At 51.1% G+C, this 19851-nt stretch overlaps 12 protein-coding genes across 12 annotated transcripts; 7 read left to right on the top strand and 5 right to left on the bottom strand.

The window, feature by feature from the left end:
* Nucleotides 1-311: 311 nt before the first annotated feature.
* VTN77DRAFT_7118 (uncharacterized protein) lies at nt 312-770 on the top strand (the record flags this gene model as incomplete). The annotated part of the gene is made up of 4 exons (XM_069423472.1): nt 312-314; nt 410-519; nt 595-676; nt 747-770. The coding sequence occupies 4 exons, from the start codon at nt 312-314 to the stop codon at nt 768-770; spliced, it is 219 nt and encodes a 72-aa protein (XP_069275613.1).
* A 243-nt stretch (nt 771-1013) lies between these two features.
* VTN77DRAFT_7117 (uncharacterized protein) lies at nt 1014-3530 on the bottom strand (the record flags this gene model as incomplete). The annotated part of the gene is made up of 1 exon (XM_069423471.1): nt 1014-3530. One exon carries the CDS (start codon nt 3528-3530, stop codon nt 1014-1016), a length of 2517 nt encoding a protein of 838 aa, XP_069275612.1.
* Nucleotides 3531-3956: 426 nt separating this feature from the next.
* On the top strand, nt 3957-4577 carry VTN77DRAFT_7116 (uncharacterized protein; the record flags this gene model as incomplete). The annotated part of the gene is made up of 1 exon (XM_069423470.1): nt 3957-4577. One exon carries the CDS (start codon nt 3957-3959, stop codon nt 4575-4577), a length of 621 nt encoding a protein of 206 aa, XP_069275611.1.
* Nucleotides 4578-4836: 259 nt separating this feature from the next.
* On the bottom strand, nt 4837-5865 carry VTN77DRAFT_7115 (uncharacterized protein; the record flags this gene model as incomplete). The annotated part of the gene is made up of 3 exons (XM_069423469.1): nt 4837-5530; nt 5593-5728; nt 5781-5865. The coding sequence occupies 3 exons, from the start codon at nt 5863-5865 to the stop codon at nt 4837-4839; spliced, it is 915 nt and encodes a 304-aa protein (XP_069275610.1).
* Nucleotides 5866-6547: 682 nt separating this feature from the next.
* On the top strand, nt 6548-9215 carry VTN77DRAFT_7114 (uncharacterized protein; the record flags this gene model as incomplete). Its single annotated transcript, XM_069423468.1, has 4 exons — nt 6548-6598; nt 6663-7471; nt 7525-7665; nt 7718-9215. 4 exons carry the CDS (start codon nt 6548-6550, stop codon nt 9213-9215), a joined length of 2499 nt encoding a protein of 832 aa, XP_069275609.1.
* Nucleotides 9216-9875: 660 nt separating this feature from the next.
* VTN77DRAFT_7113 (mitochondrial 54S ribosomal protein bL17m) lies at nt 9876-10635 on the bottom strand (the record flags this gene model as incomplete). Its single annotated transcript, XM_069423467.1, has 2 exons — nt 9876-10271; nt 10420-10635. The coding sequence occupies 2 exons, from the start codon at nt 10633-10635 to the stop codon at nt 9876-9878; spliced, it is 612 nt and encodes a 203-aa protein (XP_069275608.1).
* Nucleotides 10636-11288: 653 nt separating this feature from the next.
* On the top strand, nt 11289-11756 carry VTN77DRAFT_7112 (uncharacterized protein; the record flags this gene model as incomplete). The annotated part of the gene is made up of 2 exons (XM_069423466.1): nt 11289-11309; nt 11388-11756. 2 exons carry the CDS (start codon nt 11289-11291, stop codon nt 11754-11756), a joined length of 390 nt encoding a protein of 129 aa, XP_069275607.1.
* Nucleotides 11757-12020: 264 nt separating this feature from the next.
* Nucleotides 12021-12482, top strand: VTN77DRAFT_7111 (uncharacterized protein; the record flags this gene model as incomplete). The annotated part of the gene is made up of 1 exon (XM_069423465.1): nt 12021-12482. One exon carries the CDS (start codon nt 12021-12023, stop codon nt 12480-12482), a length of 462 nt encoding a protein of 153 aa, XP_069275606.1.
* Nucleotides 12483-12752: 270 nt separating this feature from the next.
* On the bottom strand, nt 12753-13523 carry VTN77DRAFT_7110 (uncharacterized protein; the record flags this gene model as incomplete). Its single annotated transcript, XM_069423464.1, has 1 exon — nt 12753-13523. One exon carries the CDS (start codon nt 13521-13523, stop codon nt 12753-12755), a length of 771 nt encoding a protein of 256 aa, XP_069275605.1.
* A 575-nt stretch (nt 13524-14098) lies between these two features.
* VTN77DRAFT_7109 (40S ribosomal protein uS12) lies at nt 14099-14691 on the top strand (the record flags this gene model as incomplete). Its single annotated transcript, XM_069423462.1, has 2 exons — nt 14099-14357; nt 14513-14691. 2 exons carry the CDS (start codon nt 14099-14101, stop codon nt 14689-14691), a joined length of 438 nt encoding a protein of 145 aa, XP_069275604.1.
* Nucleotides 14692-15144: 453 nt separating this feature from the next.
* Nucleotides 15145-16684, bottom strand: VTN77DRAFT_7108 (uncharacterized protein; the record flags this gene model as incomplete). Its single annotated transcript, XM_069423461.1, has 3 exons — nt 15145-15217; nt 15316-16533; nt 16587-16684. The coding sequence occupies 3 exons, from the start codon at nt 16682-16684 to the stop codon at nt 15145-15147; spliced, it is 1389 nt and encodes a 462-aa protein (XP_069275603.1).
* A 715-nt stretch (nt 16685-17399) lies between these two features.
* On the top strand, nt 17400-19053 carry VTN77DRAFT_7107 (uncharacterized protein; the record flags this gene model as incomplete). The annotated part of the gene is made up of 2 exons (XM_069423460.1): nt 17400-18855; nt 18911-19053. The coding sequence occupies 2 exons, from the start codon at nt 17400-17402 to the stop codon at nt 19051-19053; spliced, it is 1599 nt and encodes a 532-aa protein (XP_069275602.1).
* Between the last annotated feature and the right edge of the window lie 798 nt (nt 19054-19851).

Below are 19851 nucleotides of genomic sequence, written 5' to 3'. Positions count from 1 at the left end.
CCAGGAAGACAAAGAGCGTGAGACGCCGATGAGGAGGAGTTCGAACGGTCGAGCAGAGGTCGCTGAGGATGGGCGTTGCGGCTCGGGGCTGCGGCGCCACCGCTGTGGGTCGGGTTTTGCATGTCGGGAGATGCTTTAGCGCGCGCTTATTGGAAGGCGGAACTGGTCAGCGATCTGTTCACAACCAACGTGATGTTTGATCGGGGACCTAGAGCTCACACGAATTGCTGGTTCGGGGAAACTCGTTGATCTTTCAAGTCTGAAGCTGCTGGTTGAGTCCTGAAGAAGAGGGAAGGAAAGAGACTTTCAAGATGGTAAGTGAGGTGATGGATGGTGCAAGTCGTGCCTTCCAGGGTGAAGGCGAGAGCGCATGCAAACAAAGCAACAACAGGCACTGACACGTTTTTAGTCTGCGCTCTTCAATTTCCAGTCTCTTCTCCTCGTCTTCCTCCTCATCATCTGCACCAGCGCCTACGCACACTCGATCATGCCGGGGATTATGGACCGGAACCAACATGGGTATGTGTGATACAGAACCTGGGGGACTAGGGAGGATGCAGAGGAAGTTGATGCTAATGGTGGTGGCATGGACAGCTTCTTTGGTATATTCTGGAAATGCGCCAGGATAGGCGAACGGCTCAGTCCCTACATTAGCATATGCTGTATCCTTATGGCGGTAAGCTGTTTCATTGTCGCATCACCGTCTCATGGAGCTTGGCGACTAATGTGACTGCCTCTTTTGACAGATCTCGATCTTCATCGGTGACTAAACCAGTCGCCTATTTGTACCTGGGTATTGGCGGTCACTGGAGGTGTATGATTATGAATAGTCACGAATACATGGCAACTTATCCAAGATTTCGGTGAAGTACAGGCAAAGCACGGGTGCAGCTCACCGTCATCAATTTATCTTACAATCCTACAAGAGCACAATGCGCTCGGTGATATACGAGATGAACCGCAATATTATGTAATAATACACATTCTAATGCTAATCATGGAAAAAGGGTATCTTATGATTTGCCTTCTCTTTTGACTGCCGCTAGGCGTCGTAGGCCTTGCTCAAGAAGCTCTTCCCGCTCCTTCTCTTCAGCCACTTGCTCCCATTCAGCGAGCTCAAGTGCCCTGTGATCCAACTCGTCTATAACCGCTCCGATACGTTCAGGATCTCGGAGAGCGCGTAACGCTTTCAGAGTGTAAGAATTAATCGGATAACCATGTGCCTCCATCTCTTTTATCGCCGCCGCCGTCCCCTGCACATCCTGAGCGTTCGTGTAGCCGCTAATAATAATATTCCATGTCTTATCGTCATATTCAACTCCGTGCTTCTTCATAAGTTTCTTCACCTTCTCCGCGGCCTGTGGTTGCCGATTGTAGATGAATGCACTCAACAGGAGGTTCCACGTGCACACGCTGGGTTTCGCTTTGGTTACCTCGCGGCCTCCGACGGTGACCAGACCCGGGACAGGATGCATCATGTCTTCCACAATTTCCACACAGAGCCGCAGTGCATGCGGGTCATCGCGGAAGGCATAAAGGAATTCATTGTAGAACTGCTCGTATTGGAGCAGAGGCGCAATCATCTCATGTCCTTCCATGGCGAGTTGGCGGAATCGCCGGTAGACGCGGTACGCCCGGTCAGTATCCTTCTTGCATCTCAGATATGTCGCAAGCATAAAGTATACAGATGAAGGCGGCGGTTTTGCATTGGCTCCCTGCCCAATGGTGGTATAGTCGGGTGATACGAGCCGGAGGTCCTTGAGAGGAGTGAGATCATAAAATCGACTATAAACGTCAAGCATAGACAAGAAGACTCCAGCAGGGTCCGCATACGAATCGATCTGTTTGGCTGTAAAGGCGAAATGGGAATGGAATATCTTGCTTGCGATGTACGGGTTCTTTTTCAATTCCTCCTTGGGATTGATCTCCTGCATCAGCTCCTCGACGCGCGCACGGTCACCACGGGCCACCGCATCCTTGAGCAACGTTAGATAGGTGTAGGAATCAAGTTCCAGGCCGTGGTCTCTCATGTATATCAACATGTCATGACCCAACTGCGGATCACCAGTTTTGTAGGCGTTTGACAAAACGACATTCATCATGTCTCGATTCGGTCGCACTCCCAATTCAAGGAGCTTCGGGAGAATCTTGAAGTTGCGTCCACCATCCTTGTCTTCCACGGTATCCAATGTGAGGAGTTTGCAACAATGTCGCATCACTTGCTCGGAGTCTAATGAGAATCCTGGCTCATTGAGCAATGGAATCAGACGAAGGGCATCTAGTGCCCTATCGATGTCGCCGCCCTTCGTGAAACGGTTCATGAAACAAAGAGCGGTTGGGGCGGAGATGTGGCTGTCACGTCGCCGCATCAAGGTAAACACTCGAGAAACCTCGTCCAGATCCGCCGACATGAGATAGAGGCGCACTCCCCGTTGCGTTAGACCTACTGTGGGCCATCTCTCAGGATCCATGCACGTGAAGAGAACGTCGCGAAACAGGCTCGTCTCGGTCTCGCCGCGATGAAACATACGAATGTAAGCCATGCAATCCACCACCATGGCGAAGGGAGGGTAAGGTTGGCAGTTTGTGGCAAGCAAAAATTCCAGGGTAAGTTTGGGCGAGTTTTGTAGCCACCACAAAGCCAAACGCGGCCACTGAAACCTCTTTTCTTGCGTCGTCAGCGATTCCCAGGCGCTTTGAAAACTTGTCTTGCCCTCCTTTTCGAGTTTATGAACGAGCCGACGTCCCAAATCGTCTAGTTCCATTGACTTCGGCAGCTTCCATTCCTTTTTATGGAATTTTGCTGAATAAAAGCTCCGGTAGGCAACTTGCCAAAATTCAGGGACTGATACGTAAGGAAACAAAGAGGCGAGTCTGATCTTAATATCATGACGAAATGACTGGGAGCTTATGATTCTCCCTTGCCATTTCAGGGAGTTCTGCGCGCGGTCAATTGCTGCCGTGACACGTCGGGGAACGAGACGCATCGCAGGCGCCTTCCCAGGGCCACGATCTTGGTAAATAACCTGAAATTTGAGTCGTGGGAGACGGCCCCCTGATCTGCCCACCTCTCTCAAGTCAATGCGTCGCCGATTCCTGCCGCGGTCTTTGTTACTAATCCGAACGTTGCGTATTGGGATACGGCGAGCTGATCTGCTCGTATCTTTCGAGCATGAACTTGGTGATGCTTCGGTCCCATTAACGACGTCATGAGCTGCAGTTGAGGGAGTCAGGTCGAAGGACGGTAAAGTATCTCGGAGCTCGGAATTGTCCCAGTTACCTCGATCGGTTCGCTCTCTGTACAAGGCATGTGAAAGGGCAGTTCCTGCTCTGCGACCACCATCGTGGTCCCCAGCCCCAGACGGGCGTGCTGCTGGTGATGCTGATGTGCTATAATTGCGCCGGCGCGTTCCCTGTACAGCTGCATCTCGATACCATTGCCCGAGCCCTATCCTGGAACCAAAAGCAGAGGAAGGCAGCCGAGCTGTTAACCGACAACAGCACACGACGCGCTTTGGGCACGTTGACATTCAGGATTGGCGAGTCCAAGGCGCGGAAAAGAGTGAAAGGAGAGAAAGAAAAAAAGGGATCCGGTCACAACTCCGATGACGAGCAGATCACCGCGAAAAAGGCATTTGCATTTGCGGGTGAACTTGCGGGATGGAAGCGGATCTCAGGTTGTGGCTGGGGTGAAATGTGGCTGGAGCAGTGATAATATTATTATCTCGGGAGGCGATCACCAAACTTGCTTCAAGGCCGACCAAGTAACTTATGTACATGCCTTTTCGTGAAACACACAGGCTTCCTTGAGGTTATTATCAACATTTCACCTCTTCCAGGGAAAAAGCTTATTCCCTGTTTTATTTCTTTGGCCACCCTAATTCCCTCAATCGAATCGACATTTTAGACGGGAGCGCGAACTCTTCATTCCAAGGCCCCGCATTCTACCTGCTGTCATGTCGTCAAATCACGCCTCTCTTGAAGCCGCCGCTACAGAGCGCAAAGCGAGACTTGCCAAGCTTGCTGCTCTCAAGAGGAAACAGCCTGAGCCAGAGCCATTAGGGGAAGCCAAGGCCAGTGATCCAGAGCCGGCTGACCCATCGCCAGATGTCACAACCACCTACCTTTCAGGCCGAAATTACGATCCCGAGACACGCGGCCCCAAACTTGGATTCGAGCGAGCTCCCACGGAGGGCCAGATCACACTAGAGCAGAAAGCAGCGGAAATAGCGAGGGCAACTGCAGAGCAAGCCAAGAAGGATGAAGAGGCCGACCGGCCAATCGATCTATTCAAACTACAACCAAAAAAGCCCAACTGGGATCTCAAGCGACACCTGGATGAGAAGATGAGAATCCTGAATGTCAGGACGGAAAACGCGATTGCACGGTTGGTGCGACAGCGCATCGAGAACGCGCAGCGTGCCGCTCGAGAGAAGGCATCAGCAAAGGGTGACAGAGAAGAGCAAGGAGAGGAAGTCGGAATTGACGGCGAGGCATTGGTGGAGGGGATCCATGTGCGCGAACGGGAAGAGGCAGAGGAAGAACAGAGGGAAAGAGAAGACGAGGATTTGATGTGATTTTGATACCCTGGATTTTCCGATGAAATATCACTTGCATCATGGGTTTCTTTTATTTCGGCGTTCAGGACCAGGATTCTAGGGAATAAGTTGGGGAAAAAGCAAAGAGGCGTTTGGAACTGTGTAATCTTAATGACGAGGTTTTTCTCTATCTGTTCATTTGGCATTGATTTGGATTAGAATCCAATGTATACAACCCTGCCGCCCAGTCTATATAAACAATAACGCCAAGATGTCCAATTGAATTCGCGAGTTAATCCTATCTCCCCATGTTCATGGCCTGTGTGAGAGCCAGACGTTTGCTAAAAGGACTCAAGCTTCGTTCCCGGGGCGGGGGAGCAGAGGGGCGTGCTCGCCCCGGCCCTGCCTGCTCCCCATGCTGGGGCTCGAGATCACGGCCGGATCGATCCCTCAACGGTGTCGATCCTCGTAATGTTTCCGGTGTCATGGACCGTCGCCCCCTCACAATACGACTTCTTTCCCTGCTTGGACTCCGGGATCTGTTCCTCCAGCTGCCACGCATAGACGAATCACGTCGTCGACCCCTTTCATCGGGGCTGGACTCTCGCCGTTTCCTCCGAGTGTTTCTCTCCGATTCCCGGTCCCTGGTTCGTGAGTGCCTTCTCTCCACGGATGACTCAGAAGAATGAGAATAGCCCGATGAGCTTTCACTGTATCTTCTCTTTCGTTGTCTTGATCGGCTTGTGGATAGTTCTCGCCCATGCCTTTCTATGCCATTCTCCGGAACGTATCTGGGGGGAGACTGCGGAGATTCTGAACGCGAGAGATTCGTTGATATTGTCGATACAGAATCCGAGGAACAGGAAGATAATGACCGTGCACGTTTTCGCGACTGATCATGACGATCTCGAACGTCGTCATCGTCATTTAGATCCCTCTTGCGGCCGCGCTCCCGCTCCTGCTTTGCGAGCACTTCGTCGGCCACGCCCTTGCTGGTGACAAAACTGGGTCAGACGCAGCTCACCCGCGAAGAAAGGAGAGAATCCCCACGTACGTCCGCAACAAGTCATTCGGGACTTCGCTTGTAAGCTTCGGGACAAGGTCTGGATTTTCTAATTGCTGGGTGCGGGATGGCCGAGACAAGTAAGGTCTTTCCTGCGCGGATACGGTGCACTCATAGCTATAATGCCGTGTATAGAGTCAGCATAGAGCGCTTCACGAGCCTGGCTCGAGGGTACATATCTCTCTTTAAGCATTTCTGGCACAAGGTGCTAGCAGTAGCCTTGGTAGGCCCACGCAGCCCGGGGGCATTCCTGTATCGATTCATGACCGGTCTTATTTATCTCTATAGACAAAAACTCTCATAATTCTCCGGTGAGAAGTCCACTGTGTTGTGGTTGGCAGCAATATTATAATATTAATCTCATGAATCCTCTGGTCGAAGGCGAGGCTCCACCAGATTATCCGCGCGGCAAGTGCAGGGTGGCTTCACCAGCCTAAACCCCACGAAGCAGAACGCTCTCCCGACGCCCTCACGAATCCAATCCAACCGTCTCTCTCCCCATACTCCATACTCCTTACCCTATCTACGCCCTGTCTCTCTGCAAGGTCAATCATTCTAGGTCGGAGCAGGGTCTGGAATTGGTCGTCTCTACCTAACGGTCTCTGTGGCCTGTGTACTGTACGACTTGATATTCGACACCACTCCAAGCTGCTGTCGTTAATTTCAGCCTCCAGATCTCAAAGCCCACTGGCGCAAGTCATTCCAGTCACCCAAAGTGCCTCTATTCCGACCTTTTCTTGCTATTTTATACAGAAGACCAGACTCTATGGCGAACGTCGTACTCCAGAGATATGTCTTCTATCGCTGTGGGCTCTTGTGAAGCGAGATTTGTCAGTGACTTGGTCTGCATTTGAGTGTTGGTTTCTTCCTTTCTTTAACGCGCTCTATATCGCGATATCCCTCTTTTCTTCGTGCTCTGGCTGCACTTGATCAGCCTGTCTCTGGGATGGCCTCCAAATCATCGGGGGGTGGTGCAAACCGTCTCTCCTTCGCAAAGGTACGTCGCGGACGTCGCGAGGTGTTGTAAATGATGATTCTTGTCGTGCTGACTGTTTACTCAGATCGCAGCGATGCCCCCTCCATCAAAATTGCAGCCGGCGGCTGCTCCTCATGATGAAAATCACTCTCGGACGGCCGACGAACTGAAAAGTCCACCGGTGTCCCACAACGAAAGCACGGCACTACCCAGCCAGCCGAGCTCGACTGATGATCAGCGCAATGATGCCGTGGTCAGCGAAACGCTTGACGGCCTTGAGAGGGGTGTGCAAAGCCTTGAATTGAGTGAGCAGCGAGGCCAAGAGGGCTCGGAGTCCTCCGGAGAGGAGCGAGTAAACGGCGTACTCCAGAGGGAGACTTCCTTCGACGACGACCAGACTCACCTCTCGAACTCTTCGACGAAGCCAACCAGTTTTGACTCCAAGAGCATGGCTTCTGTAACGACATTTGCCATGGATGAAAAGGATTCTTTGCGACCGGACGACAGTGCTAGCGTCCAGGCCGCAGATGAAGAGGAGTCGCTCTCAGGTCCGGCTTCCGGGGCTCCAAACTCGCTGACTGGTTCAGAAGCTGGCGCTCGAGGATTTCGAGAGCCTTTCCGAGAGGGAAGCTCTCAGAAGATCCGTGGGCTCATGCCAGCTGCTGTGCACCGCTTTCCAGATGGAGATATTCGTGTCACCGGCGCTATCCCGCCGGACTCGGTATCCAACAACTTTGTAGTACCCAATTCGGAAAATTTTCAGCCTGGAAAACCTCTCCATGGATTCCCGACAGAGCCCGATGAGAAGCTTTTGGAAGCAATGAACTCTCCGAAGGACCGACTTCTTTTGCTTCAGCTGGAAGAAAAGATCAGGAACTTCATCCAAAATTCGAAGTGCGTGACTCACTATCTTCCTCTTGTTTCCATACTCTAATCTGTCTTCATAGGGAACAATCGCTGGAACTACCGCCCTCCAATGCCTTCGGACGTCTTCTCGCACACAAATTGGGCGATTATTACCATTTGACGCATTTCGTGGATAATAGTATCGCATCCGTTCGGCTCCACCGGACCCCGTTCTGCAGACTGTGAGCATCTAACTAAATCCTTGGTTAGCCATGTTTTGCTAACCGGCTTTAGTCCAACCCCCTTGTCCCAGTTACGACCGGCCAATGCAAATAATACACCTTCTCCGAATGCTCCAGCAATGAAGATCATGCGCCGAACTGAGCAAAATGCTGATCGACCATCTGCGGATGGTAGCATAGCTGCCAGTTCCTCTGCTCCATCGAAAGCTGCCTCCGAAACTGGCGGAGAAGGAGGAGGAAATGAAGAGGACCGCGCTGGTTCTTCTTCCGGCGCAACGCCAGCCAAAGACCGGACTACAATGACTCGTGAAGAGCGTGAGGCTAAGTATCAAGAGGCTAGGGAGAGAATCTTCCGGGACTTCCCTGAGTCGAAGTCCTCGGAAAATAACAGCGGCGACAACAGTGCAAACATGTCTCGTTCCAGTTCGGCCAATGGTCGCAGGAAGAACTTCAGACAAAAAACTCCTCATGATGACAGCTTCGAAGTGAGATCCCAGTTCAATGTTTACTACCCAGGGATGCCCTATACTACAGGTCCAGTCCCTATGCACGTGGCAATGCATAATGGATCCTTCCCAAGTCAGCCTCCATATGTGGTGGGCCCTGGCGCATCACCTCCCACCATGAGTTATGCTCCAAATGGCCAGAACAGCGCCATGTTCTCTTCTCCCATGAACTCCGTTCATCATTATCCGATGGCCATGCCCCCTCCTCATATAGGACAGAACAATTCGTGGCAGGCTGCTCCTGTCCCCCAACAGTCGCCTTTCCCTGGATATGCTTCGATGAATCAGCCTTCACCGATGATGGGGCAGCAGTCTTCTACAAGGACATCTCCAGCGATGAACAGCTACGCGGTTCCGAACTCCACCCAATTTCCCCCGGCGTCTTCAACACCATGGGCGTCGCCGCCATACCAGGGGAATTTTTCACAGTCACCTCAGCGGAATGCTCCGGTGCATTGGCCGAATTATCCGTCCCCGTCCATGGCGCCAAATCCTGCTCCATATCCCTATGGCCAGCTCCCGGGCCAGCACTTTTCTGTTCCCGTTCAAAACTCGGTAGCTCACCCCGTACCAGGGAGCTATAGCAGGCCTCCTTTCAATCCCCAGACCCGATCCTTTGTACCGGGCGGTAGCACGCCTTCGGCACGATACTCGGGAAAGGGCGCCCAGCACGGTGCAAATGTTTCCTATGCCGGATCACAGGCTGGTGGTCAGCAACCCTGGACCGGATTCCCAGACAATCATGGTCAGCCGGCCACACATATCTCATCTCATTCAGGTAGTAGGAACTCAAACAACGCGGGACCTTCGAGTTCAAATCCACCACGCGGACCGTCTTCTGGTAACCAGGATTCCATTGCTAAATGGGGTACTCCTGCTCATCTTCCTCCGAAGCCTCCGCCTTCGGAAGTGCGATCCGATTTTGATATAAAAGGCCGCAACTCTTCGTCTTCAAGTCATTCTTACCCAAATAATATACCGCCGAGTTCGAAGAATGGGCCGCTCGTCGTGTCTGGAGGAACAAGTCTACCGAAGTCGAATTGATTCAGAACTCCTTTTTCTGCTGTTTTTCTCTTGTGCATCTTGCTGCATGGCGTGGTTGAGTCAAACTTCAAATGGAATGAATATGGCAGTCGTCTGGCGGGCGGCGTACCTGGGCAACTTCTGGTTATAATGTTCAAGTAGCATACAAAATCTCATAGTTGGCGCATCCAAGGACATACAGTCACCTGCATCCTTGTGCTTACAGAGGGAATCCAGAAATGTAGTAGAAGTGGCCAGCAGAAGTGGTCAGCACAATAGGAAGATAAGGACGTACGTAATTCGAGGCTATGTCTGGGTTGATGTCATGGTAGAAGTCCCACTTCACCTTGGGCACCTGTGACAGGACGATATTTTACTGAACCTGTCTTGTCCTTCCTATACGGATGTTTAGATCAATAAGCACACCAAGCGAGCGTGGAACAGTTACTCGAATCGCCCTGCCCTAAGATTTCTACCCAAACATGGATTCACATGCTGAGATCAAAAACTCCAAAAAGAACAAACGAAAAAAAGTATGCGACACATGATGCACCCAGGAAAAAAAAAGGAGAATACATATAGTTTTATACATACAGAGTCAGGAAAATCAACCCGACTGGAAAAAGGGAGCAGAGCAACCCAACTATTTCTTTTTCTTTTACCCCCGTTTTCTTTTCGTTATTATTTCTTCTTTCCTTCTACTTCTATTTCATCATCATCTTCTTCTTCTTCGGCGGACGATTTCTCGCCCTTCTTCTCTTTCTCCCTGATTTCGAACTTCTTAATCGCCTCCTCGAGTTCCTCGATGCCATCTTTCCGGAACTGGGTCACTTTGCGCACGTTCAGGGCCGTCAGCTCGTTGAGGGTCTCGATCCCTTGCGTGCGTTGCCGCGCTATCGTCTTCGCCGTCATCAGGAACCGCATGTCCTTGGGTCCGTCGACGAGTTCCAGAATGGCGCTGGGGGCTTGGTCGTCCTTTTTGGGCTCGACGCGGAGGACTCGCGTGTAGCCGCCGGGGCGGTTGGCGTAGCGCTCGCGGAGAGGGCCGAACAGCTTGGGGATGACTTCGTGAGGGGTCTGGAGGGAGAGTATCATGTTAGTTAGCTAGCTGGGCTGTGACAGTTGAGAATGCTCAAGTACAGGGTGACATTGGGAACTCCAACGATAGCAGTTCTCAATTCGCAGACCACAAAAAACTGGCGTAAGGAAAAAAAGCCACACATACATAAAATATTTGCATTGCCCTTCTCCTGCTAGCCTCTGTGTTCTTCTTCCCCAGCGTAATGACTTTTTCAGCTAGTCGTTGCGCCTCCTTGGCCTTGGCCCACGTCGTCGTGATCGACTCATGCTTGATCAGCGACGTGACGAGGTTCCGTAGCAATGCCTGTCGGTGGGATGATTTCCGGCTGAGATGACGGTACTTTGGCGCACCGCCCGCCATGATCGTGGTAGTGCTTGTTGCTAGAGATGGGGACGAAGCAGGGTATGTGGGAGAAGACTAGGTCAGCTGCCTGGTTGAGTAGTGCTATCCCCAGGCAAACTGACTGTCAACAACCTCAAATCAATTGACCGTTGAAATCCCCAGTACTGAAATAGTTGATTGCGGTAGTGGTGATGTATGTATGTACTGTACGAAGTCAGTCTTCCGGAGACAAAGCTCTACTGTAAGGTTTCCGATCAAAAGATCCATCCAATTCTGTACGGTAGGCACCGCAACTGGCCAATCGGAATCCCTCAGCGGACGACTCCGAGGCTCGACTGCTCGACCAGAAACATCTGATCTGAACCTCCAATTCCATTGCTCTATTTATCATCGCAATTTATCACGACCGGTTTTTTTTCTATCTGTGACGTGCATTGTACTTGCACTCCGAATCCACCACTGAAGAAGAGGTTTTTAAGCTTTCGTCGGGGTCGGTTCGCATGACCCAGGGCGAACTCCTCAGGATCATCCCACCATCTATCTTCTGAGAACTATATGGAATTGAAAACGACGTCTGCATCCCATTGAATAGGCCACAATCTGTTTGCGATTTAAGAGTTGTTGTTGTTGTTGTTGTTGTTGTTGTAGCGATTCTTTTGCATTGGGTGAAGATGGGCTTCGCGACCGGATTTGTATGTCTCGTGATCTCTTTCTTATCTCGACTGCCACAGGCTCCTCTCGATAATGCTGATCAAATAACGATTAATTAGTTCGGCGGTTTCACCCTAACAACCGCTGTTCTATACCTCAGCCTGCAAGTCCACCGCGCCAATCGCTTACAGCAACGCAATGCTATCCGCGAGCAGACCGAGATCATCAATGACCTCGCCTCTCCCGCAGGCGCATACTACCGCCGCTTTGCGCCGGATCATCTGAACCAGCGACGAAAGACGAAGACGGATGCATTATTGGCGCCGCCGTCCAGGCCCAGACCCAGTAAAGAGGATATCTTGAAACATCAGTGGAATAAGGAGGTGGAGACGTTGGCAAGAAAGGCCTTTGCGGTGCGCTGGCAGGATGTCCAGGAGATTGCCGTGGAGGGGTTTAAGACTATTTCGCGGCTGGTGAAGAAGGAGTGAAATGTTGAAATTTTTGGAGATGGAGACACGCCTAACTCTCTGGGAGCGATGTATTTTTGGAGCAACTCTATTAACCTGTCGAGTTCTTTGATCTGTGGATTATACATATACCCTACGGACACGCATGGCATGCTGATGAGCGTTGGAGTCGGGAGTTCTTTTTTTATTGTGCCTTTCTTGTCATATATATAGAATTAACACGGATTTTTGTCCCCCTTTTCGATTTCTCTTGCATTACTTATATGTGGTGAGCTTCAAGCCTACATGGCAAGTTATATACCATATGCAATACAGATACTCGCGCTGGCTAACCCCCATCAAAGGATTCAGGTTCCTAGAGGTCAGACATATCAAATAGCATTTGCTTCACAGATTATGCTCTTACAGCCTGATCCCTGTCGATGCAACCGAAACCACCGTTTGCTCAAATGTCTAGCGAATGGGAGATCAGGGGTCATCATAAGATACCCGGACAGAGATTCACATGCACTATATGCGAATCTTGTCTCACTGTTTCTGGTGGTCTCGCTCGAGGAGAACAAATCGACGTTGAATCCCCAGCAACGTCGAACGTTGTCCACGAGGCCACATGATTGTCCCCGTTGCGTTGGTGCGCAATCTTCTCAGTTATCCCATTGGAGATTGACATCACGGGGGATGAGTGAATTTCCCGGGAATCTTGACTTATTATATCTTCAACGAGCGGATCAAAGTGAGGAATTATAAATACCGCACGGGAAGAGATCCCCAGAAATGCGTCGGACAAGCGGTGACATCAGTGAAATCGTGTGGGTGGAGCCTTGTGACAGGAAGACCTGCATGTTGCGGAGGCCATAATTCATGACTGCCGCACTTTAGAGACTCCGGAGACATAGGTTGTTCAGTACTCTCGAGTCTCTTGCCTGATCAGTCCAGGCTGGCCATATCTGGCAGGTCTCTGTCTTCGCGTGAAGACGTCGGTAGTCTTTGGAGGAATCGTGCGGCGTCTTTGGAATTTCACCCATTGGTGGATGCTGCTGTCGTATTTACGCTCTCACTTGCAGTATCGCTCCAGATATCCTTGCTCTCTCTCTCGACTGCCCGCATAGCTTGAGCGACCTCCTCCAGTTTCGCAACGACGTCGAGTACGCTGCTGTTAACACGCTCAAAGTATCGATCATTGGCTTCCCGCCTCTTCCGCGCGTGTTGAAGATCTTTCTCCGTCTCTGCTTCCAGCGCCCTGTAGGTGGCAGAGCTGTCTGTGCTTGATTCTGCCATTTTCCCAGATCCCGTTCGCCCTCCCGATTTGGCAGCAGCAGGTTCATTATTTTCTTCCGCACTTTGGTCTTCCACGATCTCATCGACTTCACTCCGCGCCCAGGCTTGGGCGAGTTTCAGCTGCTTTGCCCGCAGTTCATCCAACGCCTTCGAATGCTCTTCGCCAAAAACGTGCTCGCCGTGGACCGCACTCAGCTCGACCTCCGCGAGGGTGTTCTGCATCTCTTGCCATAGCATTTCCGCACTGTCCGCGTCACCTTGAGACTGAGTGCGTGAGACAAATGGCGACAAGCTCCGGTTAGCCTCTGAGGATGCTGCAGAACGCCGAGAAGAGCGGGATCGCAGGAAAGGGGGCCGCTGCGCACCCCCTGCAGCGGCTGCAGACATGCCAGCGGGGATTGAAACATTCGAAGCATTATGCGATGGCGGTCCTTGGAATAATGACGGTGGAGGGAGACGCTGAGAGCTTGTCCTGGGCGATGGCTTGGGTCTGGGAGATAGTGATTCCATGTTGAAGGATAGAAGATGAGCTGTACAATGTAGGATCTACTCTAGAACATAATTCTCAGGAAGATCAAAGTCCTACCACACACTTCTAGAGTTCTGTAGCTAGAAACATAACAACCCGCTAATACTATCATGACAGTTTGTATTCGAATGACAACATACGGAGTAGCTCCGTCTCCGTATGGAGCTCCGCCTGGGCCGATGTTTCTCCGATCCCAGCTAGCCTCTTTCGGGTTGGCGGCCGGACTCGCTTAGCGGCGCTAGGGCGAACACGCACATCCACATTTTCGACATACCGACCTTAGCGAGACCTCGGCCGTCAAAGTTGAGAACGACTTCGACTTTCGACAACCAGCCCATCAGCCGTTTGGCGATATCCCTCTAGTCGGTACGTATATTCTCCCTCCAATTGTCACCACTGGTTTCAATTTGCAGTCAGCCTGTCGTCGATAAAGGCCGAAGATAAGCCCCGGACGGATCCCTCAAATTTCACATCTCCACGTATCGCTTGATAAACGATCATATCTGACCGTTATTTCTCGCGCAGAATTTAGTTTCACAGAAGAAATACCGCCAAGATGGGTAAAGGAAAGCCCCGTGGATTGAACGCCGCCCGCAAGCTGAAGGACAACCGTCGTGAGAACCGATGGGCCGACTTGTCCTACAAGAAGCGCCTTCTGGGAACCGCCTACAAGTCCTCGCCGTTCGGTGGTTCTTCCCACGCCAAGGGAATTGTCCTTGAGAAGGTCGGAGTTGAGGCCAAGCAGCCCAACTCTGCCATTCGGAAGTGTGTCAAGGTTCAGCTGATCAAGAACGGCAAGAAGGTCACTGCTTTCGGTACGTCTCCTCTTCCATTGTCTGATCTGGTTGGGTTTGTTGTCGTGAGCAGAAGGCTGTTTATTGAGGAGATCTGTTGGATACCGGAGAAATCGCCTTTATAATGGATGATTAATGCAAAGTCAAAATTTCACGAGCTGACTGATCGTCTCTAGTGCCTAACGACGGTTGTCTCAACTTCATTGACGAGAACGACGAAGTTCTCCTGGCTGGTTTCGGTCGTAAGGGCAAGGCCAAGGGTGATATTCCTGGTGTCCGTTTCAAGGTCGTCAAGGTGTCTGGTGTCGGTCTGCAGGCCTTGTGGAAAGAGAAGAAGGAGAAGCCTCGCTCGTAAGCGACGAAAAAGAAACATATGTGAAGGGGATGGATGGATGGGGGCTTGGAGAGTTGATTCCATGGGTTTTTGACGCTATGCGATATCTTGCTCTGGAATCGGGGAAATACCATGGTACATCATCATCATCAGGGCACATGACACGCGATGCACCTACAAATTTTTCTACGATCTGATTCAGTGACCAAATAAAAAAAAAGAGAAAAAAGGGACGGCGTCATGACTTGTTCGGGAGGGTTGAAAGTGCTCTCTTATCTAGACGAAACCGGCTTGTTGCCGCTTATTCCCATTAGTGTAGCAACAGCAGGGATGCTGATCTGCCCTGTTTGAAATACATTATTTCCTTTTTTTTTTCAAGTTCCTGGGTATCAATGGAATTTTTCCTTTTAATTCCTTTTTTTTTCCTGGATTTCTATCTATTGATTGAAATAACTTTAGGTTTTTTTTCCTTCTTTAGAAGGTAATATCCTCCTTTCGGTAATGATCCGAGACAATGCGGTATAAGTAAGATGGTGCATGGCCTCCGCTGTTGACAAGTCAGCTGATAAGTTCCCAGACAAGCTGAGAGAGTTGTCGATGAGGGGAAAAGAAAAGACGGGGTAAATGAAAATGTTCAACACATACAGATTTGTAATATAAAGATCTACCAATTCTGCCGGCACGTAGTCGTAAAGCGGGTTTTCGACGTCAATCTTGTCCACCAAGTCACCATCTTCGTACCCAATAACTTTGCTCGGGTCTCCGTGCTCAATCAAAGACTCGTAGTCGAAAGGATAGACGGGACTGAGTTTGTAGATACCGCTAACCACCACAACGGGTGTCTGATGGACCTTGGCGGCCCTGGCAATCACCCGGGTTCCTGCTGCGGCGACCAGCCCACCATTCGCCAGGACGGAGTGTGTTCCCAATATGACCTTGTTGACTCGAGACATGATGGCAAAGACTGCGGAGTCCGGGATGAGGATGACTGTAATGCCTAATGCGATCAATGGCTTCTGAAATGACTCCGTACTCATATTCTCTTCGTCGCCCTCAGTGTTCCCGCTGACCCGGGCATGGGTAGCCTCGTGGTTATTCGGGTAGGACTCGGCATGAATAACTGTGAATTTGCGTTTGGCGGCAGCCTTGAGCAGAAACTTCTGAACGGTTGAGGAGGACGTGTGGGTGAGGATGACCTCGTTGGAGTGGATGTGCTCCAACGCATATCCCGCAATTTGATCATCTACCTGACCTAGTTCGTCAATAATCTCATGGATTCCGTCCAGGACTTCTGCACGAATGTCCTTATGTTGACCGTGAGCCTGAAATCTTCCCGACGGCGATGCCGTGCCCGGAGAGCTGGGTTGAGGAGATTCCGCTTCTGGATGTTGGAGGAGACTGAACATGCCGATGACCGGAGGAGCTTGCGCAGAGGCAAACGAAGACAACGGCGGCCGTGATGACGACCGCTCAGAGCCTTCGTGACGGAGAGAGAGAATGTCCTTATCATGGACTGGTAGGGTATGCTCGTCAGGGCCACCATGGGACCGTGAAGGGGAATGGCTCTCAACGCCATGAGGAGTATGAGGCCGACTGTCAGAACCCGCTTCGCTCGCGAGAGAGAACTCTGCGTCTCTGTCATCCTCCGCTTCATCTCGGATCAAACCCAGAACCCGCCTCACAATATTCCCCACGACCAACTCTCTAGGCTGCGCGGCCATCAATCGCCGTCCAACACTCTGTACCCGCTCGATCAACTTGGCAGCATCAGTGGTTCGAAAGGCGGACACCACCCGAAGAAGGAGGTAGGCAGTCGCTATCGCACATGATCGTGATAGCCGGATTTGTCTCCGTTTAAGCAACCTGCATGTGTAAATAGAGTCTCCTAGGATTTCGTCAAACTGGAGCAGACGTACGATACCAAGTTGTCAATGGATGTCTCAATGGGATTCGTCTTCAAGGATTTGAGAAAGGACGCCAGCCCAGGCGTCAAGGCCACAGAGTTCGACGGCATTGCTAAATCAGATCAACTGATATCTTGACTCAGATCCGTCCTCAGTAGCAAATTAGATATCGAAATCTTGCGTGTTGCGCTCGGACGCACGTGGTCCCACGTTGGATGCCCGTCGACACGTTTTGCTTTTTCTTTCTGCAGCTGGAAAGAGAGGGCAGTGGGCGCTAGTCAAACTGCAGTCTGTCTGCAGAACAAAGTCTTCTGTGACAGTGGCGGCGGTTCTCTGCCCCTCGGATGGTTTTCTCCAGCCGGCGGTTGCGCTTGTGGGAGCAACGATCGGCGCCCAGGCTCGGGGCTAGCAAGCAGGGCCTTCTAGGCTTGTCCCAACTCCTCTCGTGTCGCTCTCCCCACATCTCCGTCATCCGACCAAAGCAGCCCCAACAACAAGTCTAGAAGCAATCCTTCGCCCTTCTCGGAGCGCCCCCCTCCATTTGGTGCGAGAACCCTTCCGGAGCGGTGAAGCAACCCCAGGAAGTCAGTCGTGTCCATTCCAGCACTGATTCGAGGGCTCGACAGCATCCGACGTGGCTACCGGTCTGGACTTCGGCAAGGGTCGTCAGCTGGCGCATTGAGGTCAGCTGCAGCTCTTTTCTCTCTCTCACTGTGCTGTTTACATCGGGGCTTGTTGTTTGGATGACTGTTGATTACTGACTATCGCTATACCCTCTTTCAGAGACCCGCGTCAGCGTATCGTCCTCATGGCCGGTGCTAGAAGATGAACTCCCTGAATATCCTGTCTTCACGAGTCATAGGACAGACTTCATCTTCCAATCTTGCTCGCAGTCGGTCTCATTCACAAAGCGACGCCTCCCCGGCAAGTGCGCGTGGGGACCTGGCAAAGGCCCGATCATATAGCGAGCAGCAGTTCCGTTTCAACGACGGCTTTCACGAGAACGAGACCGAGAACGAGAAAGAGCGAGAGCTTGATCACGAAACCCAAACGTCTGAGAACTTCCATGATGACACGGCCGATTTTGATGAAAAGACGCCGCTGCTTCGCGAGTTGCAGAAAAATGCCACGGTACCAGCGCCGAGCAAGCTGTTCTTGATCGCGCAACAGCTGTTTGATGCCATTGCGGAGACAATCAAGATAATTCTATCGACGCTCGCTGCACCTGGCGTGTACGCTTCTCGATACTTCCGGAACGACGATGGGAGCTACTCTCCTGTCGCCCCTGTCAGAAAGATACGGCGATCTATAGCAAGTCTGAGCGGCGACGCTGAATCGTCGCGCGCAAAAACGGCCGTGGCAATGCGCAGCAAAGCAGTCAAGGGTGACTCCGAGAAAGCTGCCGCCCGTCGCAGTGGATCGTCCAGGAAGCTGCGAAATTCTTCCTCCCACGAGTCCATGGCGTCGTCAACTTCGGAATCGGAGACTGACCGACGGGCGTTGAAGGCATCGAGCAGAACCAAATCTCAAAATACAGAGCCAGCCACGGATGATGCTGCGCCTCGACGATCCATTCGGATCAAGCTTCATAGTGAGGAAGCCCTCAAACGGCAAAAGAAGCGGGCCCAGAATGCGGATGTTCGCCAGCCTTTGAATGATAACCGATCGAGCATTCAGGCGACTACTCTCGCAGCGGAGAGTCTGAAATCACCTACGTCTCCATCCTCCCACCGACTTACAAAGTATCCTCACGCTCCGGTTCCTCCTCGTCCTCTGGTCCCTCCCCGTCAACCCTCTTACAGCATGTGGTCTAGCGGCCGAGGTCCGACCAGGGTCCCACAAAAGACTCTCGTTCTTGATCTTGATGAAACCCTCATCCATTCGTTGGCCAAAGGTGGCCGCATGTCCAGTGGCCACATGGTTGAGGTCAAGCTTACTACCCCTATGACTGCGTCGGTCGCTCCGGGAGAACCTCCGACGACACTAGGTCCTCAGCATCCGATTCTGTACTATGTTCACAAACGGCCACACTGCGATGAGTTTCTCCGCAAGGTTTGCAAATGGTATAAATTAGTCATCTTCACAGCCAGCGTCCAAGAGTACGCAGACCCAGTCATCGACTGGCTCGAACAGGAGCGCAAGTTTTTCCAGGCCCGGTATTACCGGCAACACTGCACGTTGCGGAATGGGGCATTCATCAAAGATCTCAGCTCCGTAGAACCGGACTTGAGTAAAGTGATGATCTTGGACAACAGTCCCATCAGCTACATTTTCCACGAAGGTGGGAACACATCCCATGTGACTGTTTCTCGGATATTCTTCTAACTCTCTAGCAGACAACGCTATACCGATTAAGGGCTGGATCAGTGATCCCACGGACAACGGACTGCTCAATCTGATTCCAATGCTGGAAGCTCTGCAGTATGTCACTGATGTCCGAGCCTTCCTAGCGCTCAGGAGAGGTGAAGCGGAGTCGTGAAGTTGGTATACCTGTAGCTACCGCGGGTCCGTTCAGTGGCTGTTCTGTAGAGAGTTGAAGAGAGTTGATGGGAACTCTCACCCTTTCTATAAATGCATGCATAGTGTTATCAATAATCATACCCACTATCTGTTTTTTCCCCCTCATGCTTTATTGTATTCCTTGCCTTTTTTTTTTTCTGTTACTCCAAGATTTTTATGTTTCGTAATTCTCTTTTCCTTTTTTTTTCTTGTCTCAAGCATTGTCTTTGTCTTTTTCTACCTCATTGCAGTTTTTCTATCACAGAACTTCTTTCTTCATTGCTTTATTGCCAGCGGCGTTTTATGGGTTGTTTTTTTTTTTGGTCCTGCTTCTGCTTCTCCTTCCGGTGAGCCCTGGAGCTAGCTCTTGTACTCTTCTCAATGACATTCATCATCGTCATCGTCATCATCATTGTTGCTGCATTTTTTTTTGTATTCGGCCGTACGTCCGTCTGTTTGTCTGTTTGTCTGCCTGTCTGTGAGGTAGGTATGGAGCTCACTCATCTATTCCACTCAATTGCGTGGGCAAGCCAGTTTCCTCTTCTTGTCTTGTCTTGATCGGAGAAGGGGGGGAAATAGAAAAAGTTCCGATTTGTGCTCCTACCTATCAAACTACCAAAGTTAAACCATGGTGGTAGTATATACACAGACAGGTATACACCGAATCCATTCGTGTAGAGGTGAAATAAATGGATGTAGTTAAAGAATAAAGATATGGCATGGCATGACACTAGAAGTTCTTCGTTAGCTTAGATTGCTGGAAAGGTATACTATAGCT

The sequence above is a fragment of the Rasamsonia byssochlamydoides genome (assembly GCF_041956645.1).
Source record: "Rasamsonia byssochlamydoides strain NRRL 3658 unplaced genomic scaffold VTN77scaffold_57, whole genome shotgun sequence".
In the NCBI taxonomy this organism is placed as follows: domain Eukaryota; kingdom Fungi; phylum Ascomycota; class Eurotiomycetes; order Eurotiales; family Trichocomaceae; genus Rasamsonia; species Rasamsonia byssochlamydoides.
Note: the sequence above shows the minus strand (reverse complement) of the source record. Positions and strands in the feature narration are given on the sequence as shown.